Genomic DNA, 12,717 nt, shown 5'->3' with positions numbered 1-12,717 from the left:
CTCTCAACATGGAAGGCGCCTCGGCCATTGAACCTCAAGTTCCCCTCCCGGAACAATTCACAGGTGACCGCAAGAAGTACCGGACCTTCATTACGTCCTGCCAAATATTGTTTAATCTTAAACCCAGAACCTACCTCTCCGACTATGTCCGGGTTCATACCGTTATTTCCCTCCTCTCGGATGAACCTCAACAATGGGCTCATCACCTCCTCCACAGCAGCAGTCCGCTACTGGATTCGTGGGCCTCATTCCGTCAGGCTATGGACTCTATGTATGACGATCCTTTCAGAACTTCCTCGGCTACCACCTCTCTGAGAACCCTCAAGCAGGGTAGGCGTCCCATCGAAGAGTACATTACTGATTTCAGACGCCTGGCTCTGGACTCGTTATGGAATGAGCCCGCTCTCCACGATCAATTCCGTTGGGGCCTCTCGGAATTGGTTAAAGACGAACTTGCTCGCACTGCCATTCCTACTGGCCTGGAGGACTTTATCACATTATCCACCCAGATCGACCGTCGGCTCCGTGAGAGAAGACTCGAGCGTCAATCTTCTTCCTCTACCTGGTCGCCTGCCTCTCCTCCTGTCCCCAGTGCCTCTCTTCCTGAAGAGGAACCTATGCAAATAGGTATCGTCCATGGACCACTGTCACCTGCCGAAAGGGAACGTCGAAGATCGTTGGGACTCTGCTTGTATTGCGGTAGAGCCGGCCATTCCTACCAAGACTGCCGAACACGCGCCCGATTCCGTAAGGGTAAGGAGACTATCCATCATCATCAAATATCTACTGGACAGATGTCTCGTTTTGCAGCTCACCTTTCTCTTCCCGTATCCTTGCAGTGGAGTAGCGGTTCCGTCAACCTCTCTGCCATGGTGGATTCCGGAGCCAGTGGCAACTTTCTGGACTTTGATTTGGCACGCTCACTCTCCATCCCCACCCGCCGTAAGAAGACCCCTATGACTATTCAACTGGTGGACGGCAGCCCTCTGAAAACCGGACCCATCATTCGAGAGACCACCACACTACTACTTAAGATCGGAGAGGGACATTCAGAGAACATTCGATTTGACATCATGAACTCTCCTATCTCTCCGGTAATCCTGGGCCTCCCATGGTTGAGAACTCATAATCCCTCTATCAATTGGGAGACTGGTATTTTCCGATTTTCATCCAACCACTGTACCCAAGGTTGTCTCAAGAAAACGTCGGCATGCGTCTCTCTCCTGTCCCAACCATCCCAAGACCTTCCTCCTCCTTACGCACACTTCAAAGATGTTTTCGAAAAAAAAGGGGCAGATAAACTTCCTCCTCATCGATCCTATGATTGTCCCATCGAAATATACCCAGGATCGGCCATTCCATTTGGTCGCATATACCCACTATCCGAACCTGAACTTACCGTATTAAAAGACTACATCAATGAAAATCTCGCTAAAGGGTTTATTAGACCTTCTACCTCCCCAGCGGGGGCAGGAATCTTTTTCGTGCATAAAAAAGACGGCGGACTCCGGCCCTGTGTCGACTACCGAGAATTAAACAATATTACGGTAAAAAACAGATACCCTCTTCCCCTCATTCCTGAACTATTGGAACATGTTCGTGGAGCTAAGATATTCACCAAAATAGATTTACGGGGAGCCTATAACTTGGTGAGGGTACGCAAGAATGATGAATGGAAGACTGCTTTCAGGTGCCGTTATGGCCATTTTGAGTATCTTGTCATGCCTTTTGGATTATGCAACGCACCTGCCACCTTCCAACACTTCGTCAATGACGTTTTTCGTGATATCCTTGACCAATACGTCATAGTTTACTTAGACGACATCCTGGTGTTTTCCCCAAACTTAGAGACACACAGGGAACATGTCAGTCAAGTACTTTCTAGACTCAGAAAAAATGGACTTTTTGCTAAACCAGAGAAATGTACGTTTGAGGTGCAAGTCATTGATTTTCTGGGTTATGTTCTCACCCCTACCAGTATCCAGATGGACAAGAAGAAAGTCGATGCTATTCTCCGCTGGCCTCCTCCTACAGACCGGAAGGGTGTCCAGAGATTCATCGGATTTGCGAATTATTACCGCAAATTTATCAGAGACTTTTCTAAATTCGCTCAACCTTTAACCGCTCTTACCTCCAAGAATTTCAAGTTTGTTTGGTCCGAGGCAGCACAAAGGGCTTTCAACTACCTTAAGGACAGATTCATCTCTGCTCCCATCCTCCGGATGCCCGACCCACAAAATCCATATACCTTGGAGGTCGATGCTTCAGATACCGCTGTAGGAGCTGTACTCTCTCAAAGGCAAGAATCTGACGGACAACTACATCCAGTAGCGTATTTTTCCCGAACTCTCTCTCCCGCAGAAAGAAATTATGGTGTAGGAGAGAGGGAACTATTGGCGATTAAACTAGCTCTGGAAGAATGGCGTCATTTGCTGGAGGGAGCCCTGTATCCCATCACTGTATTTTCCGACCACAAGAATTTAGAATATTTGCGCTCGGCTAAACGCCTACAACCACGATTGGCGAGGTGGGCCTTATTCTTCACACGATTCCAACTTCACATTACCTACCGTCCAGGGTCCCGTAATACGAAAGCCGACTCGCTCTCCCGTATGCATGACGTTTCTACCATGCAGACTCCTGAAACGCATAACACGATTTTATCCCCTACTCAGTTTCTTGCCATGACCCGCACCATCTGGGACTCGGTTCGACAGTACTCATCCCGCAACCACTTACCAGAGGTTCATGAACTTCAATACCAGCATGGCCTCTACTATCACAATGACCTTGTTTTTGTTCCCCCAGAGGTTCGTTTACAAGTTCTTCAGGCCTTCCACGACACTCCCATTGCTGGACATGGAGGTGTCCTGCAAACATCCGAGTTGATTCAGCGATCCTTCTGGTGGCCGACACTTAAAGAGGACGTGAAGGCTTTTGTGTCATCCTGCTCTACGTGTGCTCGAGCTAAAGAGATACCTAAGCGTCCCGCAGGCCTTCTACAGCCTCTTCCTGCCCCATCCAAACCATGGACAAGCATATCGATGGATTTCATCACTGACCTCCCACCATCCAATCTCTTCACTACGCTTCTTGTGGTTGTTGATCGCTTTACTAAAATGGCACATTTCATTCCCTATGAACATCTTCCCTCCGCCTCTGAGACGGCTACGCTTTTTGTTCAAAATATATTTCGCTTACATGGCTTACCTGACGACATCACATCTGATCGGGGTTCACAGTTTACCTCACGTTTTTGGAAAGCGTTTTGCCAACAACTCCATATTCAGCGTTTCCTCTCCTCGGCTTTCCATCCTCAGAGCAACGGCCAGACAGAGCGTACCAACCAGACGCTCGAGCAATATCTTCGGTGTTACACAGCCTACTTACAGGACGATTGGTCTCTTTTCTTGCCATTAGCAGAGTTCGCATATAACAATCATATTCATCGCTCCATCAATATGTCACCATTTCTTGCTAATTATGGATATCATCCCACAATGCTCCCTGGATCTCCTATACCCAGTGTGGTCCCCTCGGTTTCAGAACACACTACTAGACTGACCAAGACTTTTTCCCTTCTTCACGAGACCCTAGTGACGGCTCAACGGCAGTACAAGAATTTTGCGGATCGCCATCGCAGCAACACGCCACACTATCAGACTGGCGACAAGGTTTGGCTCTCTACTAGGCACCTCAAATTATCATGTCCTACTAGGAAACTGGGTCCTAAGTACATTGGACCTTTTGTTATCAGCCGTTCCATTTCCCCCACAGCAGTTGAATTGAAGTTACCTAACTCCATGTCCATCCATCCCGTGTTCCATGTCTCATTGCTCAAACCATGGAGGGATAATCCGTTCCCAGGACGTCTTCCTAACCCACCTCCTCCGGTTCTAGTTGATAATATCCCTGAATATGAGGTCGAAGAGATACTAGACTCAAGGTACTATCGTAGAAAATTACAATACCTTATCCGCTGGAAGGGTTATGCCCCGGACGAAGATTCTTGGGAGCCTGCAGACATCGTTCATGCCCCAGAGCTTCTTACGTCTTTTCACGCTCACCATCCTGATCGTCCAGGCCCTGAGAGAGTCCGGAGACCTCTCGTCGGAAGGGGGATCTGTCAGGGTCCGCAACCCCGGGTCCGACGAAGCGACTCACCTGAATACCCGATGCCCGCGGGTACCGGATCCCGCGGTGCGTCTCCAGCTCCCTCCACCTCCGTCAGCATGTCCGCCGCTAGGCGCGCGCGCGCGCGCCCTCAACTAACTTTATGCGTCCCCGAGTGGAGACGCCGGGGTACGCGCACCGATGACGTCACGGCTGGGGGCGAGGCTTCTCACTGGCGGCAAGTTTAAAAGCTGAGCATTGAGATTAGCTCAGTGCTCAGTGATTGTTTATTTTTCTCGAGCTCTAGTGCCATTTGGTGTATTCTCCTATTTGATATTCCTGTGTACCGAACCCGGCTTGTCCTCCACTCCGCTGCCTTCTATTATCCTGACCCTTGGCTTCTAAACGGCGTTCCTGATTTTTTGGTTTCCTGACCCTGGCTTTCGGATTTGACCTCGCTGCTTGCTAGTTTCCCTGACCACGGCTTCGTTCCTGACTACGGCTACTCTCACCGGCCTTATCTACTGATTCCTGGAGTTCATTCCTGCATACCGGTCTCTAACCATTTATCCTGCCTTGCAGTCCTCACAATATTATACCATATACTATACTATATATTATACCATATACTATACTATATATTATACCATATATAATACCATATACTATACTATATATTATACCATATACTATACTATATATTATACCATATATAATACCATATACTATACCATATATAATACCATATACTATACTATATATTATACCATATACTATACTATATATTATACCATATACTATACTATATATTATACCATATACTATACTATATATTATCCCATATACTATACTATATATTATCCCATATACTATACTATATATTATACCATATATAATACCATATACTATACTATATATTATACCATATACTATACTATATATTATACCATATACTATACTATATATTATACCATATACTATACTATATATTATACCATATACTATACTATATATTATACCATATACTATACTATATATTATACCATATACTATACTATATATTATACCATATACTATACTATATATTATACCATATACAATACTATATATTATACCATATATAATACTATATATTATACCATATACTATACTATATATTATACCATATATAATACTATATATTATACCATATATAATTATACCATACTATATATTATATCACATACTATACTATATATTATACCATATACTATATATTATACCATATATTATACTATATATTATACCATATATAATACCATATACTATACTATATATTTTACCATATATTATACTATAGAAATATGACAAAGTCTTAAAAAATGAAAGTTTTCCAATCCCAGAATGGTCAGTCTCGGTTTCTAAGCGCATTATAATAAAATTCTAATACAGTAATTAACAAATAGATCCTCTTCTCAGCCGCTATCTCCTAATATACCAAGAAGTGAGAGTTATCACCTGAAAAGTGCATTCTATCTCGTGGGGCGTACGTAAATTCCACTATTTTATCTCCTTTTGGGCTAGAAAGAGTCTCCCACCATCTGTGCAGGCATTAGCGAGCCTCTCTGTGCAGCACTTTAATTAAAATATATAGGAACATTATGGAAGAACATTATAGGAGCTCAGTTTCCTGATCTCGTACTTCATTAAAACATGATGAATACCTGGCTATGAATGTATGAGATATGGGGCAACACAACAGCGTACATTGTGGCATATACAGAGAAATACTCCTAGACCCTGCCCGCCGTCTGTTGGGCTACCTGCACGGTGCTCTTCAGGTCCGTCGGCTTTTCGGCAGCGGTAACTCCCAGTAGAAACTGTTGCGGGTCACTCTCAAAATCTACAGCCCTGATGAGCGTCACCTGGCCAGTGATCCGGTCAACGGAGAACAAGCTTTGGGGACCTGCGACCATGCCGTAGCTCAGGGGATTGCTTTGATGCGATATTGCGGATACGGTCACCAACCTAGAACACAGAGGACAGGTCAATCCATCACGGGCAGCAGCTCCAAAACCAAAGAGACCGTTGAATGGCGACTTACGTGCTTCCCGGGGCAGCGCTTTCTGAAACGTGTACGGTGTACGAAGCTTGTTTAAATTGTGGGGGTCTGACACCGGCGATCACAGACACGACAGCCGGGGAACCTCTCATCCCAAGCTTATCAGCGGCCTGCACGTTGAGCAGATACTCCTGACCTTCCTGTAGACTCTGGTTAGTTGTCCGTATCCAACCTGTGCTGCGGTCAACGACAAATCTGTCTTCTCCACCTGGAAAGCCAACAGATGTCATAAAACTGTACATCGAGAGCAAACCTTCAAGCAAGAACACCCTCGCCCCAATGCCAAGTTAAAAGCCCTACAGGGGGCTTGCAGAAAAGGTTCTGGGATACCCACCAGAAATGGCACACATCTAAGAGAGGAACGCGTCGGGATCATAGACATTGTGCATTTCTTATGCTGTTTCTGGAATTATTACCTTCCAATAAGAAATACTCCACTTCTCCGCTCATGCCTTCGTCTTTATCCATAGCATGTAGCTTATACACGCGTGTTCCCGGGCCGGCAGAAGGTAACACCGCAGCCAGGAAAGGCGAGGGCTCCATTGTCCACTCTGGGCTCTGGTCATTAACGTCCAACACGGTCAGCTCCAGGTGAACGAGGTACAGAGCCGCTCCTGGCGGATTTCCGAAGGGAAGAATTTGGTTACAAAATTTCAGTGCAGTTCCTACTATTCCTAGAATACCGGCCTAGCGTCTCCAGTCATCGTCCTGGCCCTGAAGGCTTCTTTATTCAAACATAAGATGTTGTAGAGCAGCTAATTATAAGCTTGTACCATTTAAATGATTCAACCCACCCAAGCAGTTAAAATAGGGTTTTTTTAAAGATTAATGTGTGCTCTGCACTGAAAGCAGTCCCTACTAACGGGATAGGTTGTGTGTATGCACATGGGTTAATCCTTGGTAACAGTATCCAGTCCCCAGAAGTGCCAAATGATTTAAATGCCCCCCAAAGCAATTATTATTATTGTTGTTCACGAGATCAGACAAGCGGTGTGCGGGGACCCGAGGCGTGCTGCGCTCAGACAGGCGCCTTCCGCCTATGGCTCCGGCTACATACATCTAGAAAATCACATCGCCCCCGGGCTACCACGAGCTACGGATCCAGCCGTCCTTTCCCTTTAAAATGAGCCGATTTCTGCGCAAACGTCTCCAGCGGAAAATCACACCGCGGGCGATGCGGGGGGTTAGGGGCTCTGACAAGGGCCACACAATCTGATGCATGGGGTTAGGAGCTCTGACAAGGGCCACACAATCTGATGCGTGGGGTTAGAGGCTCTGACAAGGGCCACACAATCTGATGCATGGGGTTAGGAGCTCTGACAAGGGCCACACAATCTGATGCGTGGGGTTAGGGGCTCTGACAAGGGCCACACAATCTGATGCGTGGGGTTAGGGGCTCTGACAAGGGCCACACAATCTGATGCATGGGGTTAGGAGCTCTGACAAGGGCCACACAATCTGATGCGTGGGGTTAGGGGCTCTGACAAGGGCCACACAATCTGATGCGTGGGGTTAGGGGCTCTGACAAGGGCCACACAATCTGATGCATGGGGTTAGGAGCTCTGACAAGGGCCACACAATCTGATGCATGGGGTTAGGAGCTCTGACAAGGGCCACACAATCTGATGCATGGGGTTAGGGGCTCTGACAAGGGCCACACAATCTGATGCATGGGGTTAGGGGCTCTGACAAGGGCCACACAATCTGATGCATGGGGTTAGGGGCTCTGACAAGGGCCACACAATCTGATGCATGGGGTTAGGAGCTCTGACAAGGGCCACACAATGTGCTGTCTCTGCGTCTGGGGCGATCCCGCGACACGTTATAGTTCAGGATGGTATGAAGTATCTGGTAAACCGGGTGAGGGTCTAACATGAGACTAAAAGTCAATGCACCGGGAATCTCTTCCTAGAGGGTTTCCGGACCTCTCTTGATTCGCCTTCGTTAGGATATCTGCTTCCACCAACCGGAGAAAGGACGGTCAGCTGAACAATGACCTGCGCGAGACACGCTGCTAGCGGCCATATAAAAGAACATGTTAGTATCTTCATTCTCTCAGCGAGGTCTTATGCTGGTCTGCATGAACCCGGACATATACCGCATGAGCCCGGACATATATACCGCATGAGCCCGGACATATATACCGCATGAACCCGGACATATACCGCATGAGCCCGGACATATATACCGCATGAGCCCGGACATATATACCGCATGAGCCCGGACATATATACCGCATGAGCCCGGACATATATACCGCATGAGCCCGGACATATATACCGCATGAGCCCGGACATATATACCGCATGAGCCCGGACATATACCGCATGAGCCCGGACATATATACCGCATGAGCCCGGACATATACCGCATGAGCCCGGACATATACCGCATGAGCCCGGACATATACCGCATGAGCCCGGACATATAACGCATGAGGCCGGACATATAACGCATGAGCCCGGACATATAACGCATGAGCCCGGACATATAACGCATGAGCCCGGACATATAACGCATGAGCCCGGACATATAACGCATGAGCCCGGACATATAACGCATGAGCCCGGACATATAACGCATGAGCCCGGACATAAAACGCACGAGCCCGGACATATACCGCATGAGCCCGGACATATACCGCATGAGCCCGGACGTATACCGCATGAGCCCGGACATATACCGCATGAGCCCGGACGTATGCCGCATGTACAATGTACAATATACTGCACCCCGACACAACCTGCAGATATATCCCACGCGGACCCCGACACATCCCGCAGATGTATCCCGCGCCGACCCCCAACACAACCCGCAGATATATCCCGACCCGACCCCCAACACAACCTGAAGACACTTCCACAATCCATACGTTTAAAAACTCATTCATATAGGATGCTATCATTTTCAGATGGGGTCCCTTTAATCCCCTCCTCAGCTGCATTCGCATTTCATGGGTTAACGTCTCCTCGTTCCCGGCCCTGGTGCCCACTCCTAGTGTTCTGCACCCAAGGGGGATTAAAGCTCCCGGGGTTATCGGAGCTCTGCGTCCGGTCACACAGCGTCAGGACTCATTAATCCCGGGTCGGAATCTGATCGATATGAATTGAAAATGATGGGACGGAGACAGCAGCTACGATGCGACTCGACAATACCATGCGTTACACGGACTCAACCGGACAGCTCTGCATCCTTCCCGACGTGTATTTAGCGATCCGTCTCTCGGGAGAAGCGGTACTCCACATTACTACGATTACAGAATAGCGCGTGACGAGATAGACAGATCAGCCCCGGCGTTTCAGGGTCGCTTTAAATTCTAAGCTTCCTAATCCGCATTACCCAGGTGAATGGTTTCATTACACAGTTAATGGGAAATATACCTGAATTGGTGCGTTTCGCGTAGCCGTGGGGTCTGGGGAATATACACTGGGCATTGGTGACCAAAGAACTCTATGGAGGCGTCGGGCTGTCTGGTAGTGATGGGAGTATACTCCTGATCTAATTATGTATAAATAGCTGTGCTGTTCTGTTTGCTCCCTACACTAAGTCTCGACTAGAGCTTGGGTGATCACAAAGGGTTAATTCCTAATTGAGCTTTCAGGGGCAAGAAAGATCTCTATGGCGGAGATACTCGGAGTACGGGTCTCCGTCACACTAAAGGAACCCCATAGATAACTTGACAAGAGGGATAAGCGGACTTGGAGCAAACCCACCGCTGCCACCGAAGGACTACCAGCCGCGACTTCCCACCTGGCCACGCAAACCGGACGTACATCGATCCGGCATGAATGCTCCATATACAGCACCTTGCGGGACATTTTCGGATGCCCCAAACCATAGTGCCTTATGACAGCGGAGACCCCAAAGGTGACCCCACCAAGCATCTAGCAAGACCGCCAGCCCCCGCCAGGCTTGTCTGGATGGGATCATCTTGGTAAACTAATATACAGTTTGGGGCAGAGCTCTGTTGCTCTGGTGCGAGCGTGAATGTATAGCGCACAGAAGGTGCGAGCGTGCATGTATAGCGCGCAGAAGGTGCGAGCGTGAATGTATAGCGCGCAGAAGGTGCGAGCGTGCATGTATAGCGCGCAGAAGGTGCGAGCGTGCATGTATAGCGCGCAGAAGGTGCGAGCGGCCCGATAATGTATCAGATGAGTATGAGGGTAAAGAGGATTATCAGAGCACCATATGAACTGAAATCTGTGGATCCAAAGTGTTAGTGATGATAATGCTGAAAGAACCCCCGTTACTCCACTAATCTGGATCAGCAGCCCTGAAACCTCCGTTAATTACACTGATAGAAGCAGGTCGTCACCACGATCACTCATTATACGTTACCACCCGTGTTGGGCGTTTACGCCAGTACCCACTACTTTACACTGGATAGTGCAGGTAACTCTTGCCAGCTAGCCGATGAAGATTGGGAAGTAATAATTCACATTTATTTTGATAAAGGTTAAAGTAAGAGGGGCTCCTGGTATTTAACCCTTACAGTCTCCTAACACATTGAGAAGCACATAGAGTTAATACACCCAAAGAGTTAATAGACCCAAAGAGTTAAGACAACCAAAGAGTTAAGACACCCATAGAGTTAAGATACCCATAGAGTTAAGACACCCATAGAGTTAATACACCCATAGAGTTAAGACACCCAAAGAGTTAATACACCCAAAGAGTTAATACACCCAAAGAGTTAATACACCCAAAGAGTTAAGACACCCATAGAGTTAAGACAGCCATAGAGTTAATACACCCATAGAGTTAAGACACCCATAGAGTTAAGACACCCATAGAGTTAAGACACCCAAAGAGTTAATACACCCAAAGAGTTAAGACACCCATAGAGTTAAGACACCCAAAGCGTTAATACACCCAAAGAGTTAATACAGCCAAAGAGTTAATACAGCCGAAGAGTTAATAAATCACTCAGATAAGTGAAGATCACCAGAAAGGGAACCCAGACTGTCATATAACTGCATTACCCCGATACCCCTCACAACGAAATATACATTAACACCCCCGCAGCATCACTCCAAGCAGAGAGAGAGGGAAAGGGGGGGGAAGAGAGAGAAAGGGGAAAGAGAGAGAAAGGGGGGAGACAGAGAGAAAGGGGGAGACAGAGAGAAAGGGGGAAACCAGAGTTCCGAATGGACCCTTTACCGGTGCCGTCCAGCACTCTGAAGAGACAGCGGTGTTTGGCGACGGACTCTCTGTCCAGGGTCCTGAAGAGGGTCACGGCGCCGGTCTCCCAGTTCACCCCAATGGGACAGTCCCCGGGGGAGACTGGCTGGAAAGTGGAGCCATTGAATTCTCCAGGTTCCAGGGCGCTCACAGCAGAGCCCAGGGCGGCGTCTTCTGCTATGGAGATGGCATAGAACGCCTGGGGCACGGGGGATGCCCTCTTCCGCCTGAAGATGCCCGGAGATGCCTCCTCTTTACTGGGCACCAAAAATGTCTTGGCCCTGGGGCAGATCCGCAGCTGTAGGGGGGCGCTGCGCAGCGGGGGCTGGCCGTGGTCCCGGGCATCTTGACGTTGAGAAGGGACCCCACCAGGACCACCTGGCCGGTCTTCGGGACGATGAAGAAGTAGTCGCTGGTGGGCTCGGCGAAGAACACCAGCTCGGCGTTGGTCCCTTGATCCGGATCGTGGGCAGAGACTCTGAACATCACGGACCTCAGCCCCGCCGTCTCATCCAGGCTGATCGTGGAGCGGTTCGCGGGGGCAAACCGGGGGGCATTATCATTCTCATCCAACACGTGCACGGTGAGCACGGCCAGCTCGCTGACGGTATGCCCCGGAGAGGAGCACCGCTGGCAGCACAGCCCCAGCCTGAACACATACCGGGAGCTCTCCTCCCTGTCCAGCATCTGGGTGGTCTTCAGAGAGAGCTGGGCATACCTGTGGTGGAAATAGACCTCAAACAGAGACCCCCTGTCCCCGAGCAGCCCCAGATGATCCTGTTCAGGGGGATGTTTAACCCATTCACTTTAGTCCCTATGGGCCAGTTCTCCTGCACCGACCCAGAGAAGACAGGTCTTCTGAGTTTAGGTCCTTCATCAGTCCAGGTGGCCAGAGACACCAGAGCCCACCTGGAAAGGAGGATGCAGAGCAGGCAGCCCCTGAGCCGGGTCCTCATCACACCCAGCAGGCTGGGAAAAGGGGATTCAATGGAAACGAGAAGATACAATGTATCAAAACCCAGCAACATCTGCGATCCTCCTGGAGCTGAAGGCAGTTTGATGCAGAAAGCCAGAGATTTGGTCAAGTTGGAGGCGTTTAGGGCACCACCTATGGGTGGAGAAGGAGACCTTCAGCCCGCTCTCTGTGTGGCAGAGACATCAAGGGGTCTGCTAGCTTGTGATGGGAAGGGAGAGGAGGGGGCATTTCAGTTACCAAAACAAGCCTTCGATATACTAAGCGATGCGTGAGACGGGGCACGAAGAATGCTCAGAATTACCGTAGAACAAGGCAAAGAACGGCGGAATTGAGATTCATCCTGTAA

At 48.6% G+C, this 12,717-nt stretch overlaps 1 protein-coding gene across 1 annotated transcript; it reads right to left on the bottom strand.

Moving 5' to 3' along the window:
• Positions 1 to 5,885: 5,885 nt before the first annotated feature.
• LOC128468028 (protocadherin-15-like) lies at positions 5,886 to 6,938 on the bottom strand. The gene is made up of 3 exons (XM_053449799.1): positions 6,631 to 6,938; positions 6,197 to 6,422; positions 5,886 to 6,120 (listed from the first exon to the last, which is right to left on the bottom strand). The coding sequence occupies exons 1-3, from the start codon at positions 6,755 to 6,757 to the stop codon at positions 5,886 to 5,888; spliced, it is 588 nt and encodes a 195-aa protein (XP_053305774.1). The 5' UTR covers positions 6,758 to 6,938.
• Between the last annotated feature and the right edge of the window lie 5,779 nt (positions 6,939 to 12,717).

This window comes from Spea bombifrons, chromosome 10 (assembly GCF_027358695.1).
Source record: "Spea bombifrons isolate aSpeBom1 chromosome 10, aSpeBom1.2.pri, whole genome shotgun sequence".
Taxonomy (NCBI): Eukaryota; Metazoa; Chordata; class Amphibia; order Anura; family Pelobatidae; genus Spea; species Spea bombifrons.
The sequence above is the reverse complement of the archived record's forward strand: the minus strand, read 5'-3'. Positions and strand labels throughout refer to the sequence as shown.

Bases quoted from the DNA above. Each gene is read 5' to 3' on its own strand.
- LOC128468028 (XM_053449799.1), bottom strand. From the start codon at position 6,757: ATGGAGCCCTCGCCTTTCCTGGCTGCGGTGTTACCTTCTGCCGGCCCG. The intron at 6,423-6,630 runs GTAATAATTCCA...TTGGCTTTCCAG, and splicing joins GGAGTATTTCTTATTGGAAG to GTGGAGAAGACAGATTTGTC. The intron at 6,121-6,196 runs GTAAGTCGCCAT...TCTGTGTTCTAG, and splicing joins AGCGCTGCCCCGGGAAGCAC to GTTGGTGACCGTATCCGCAA.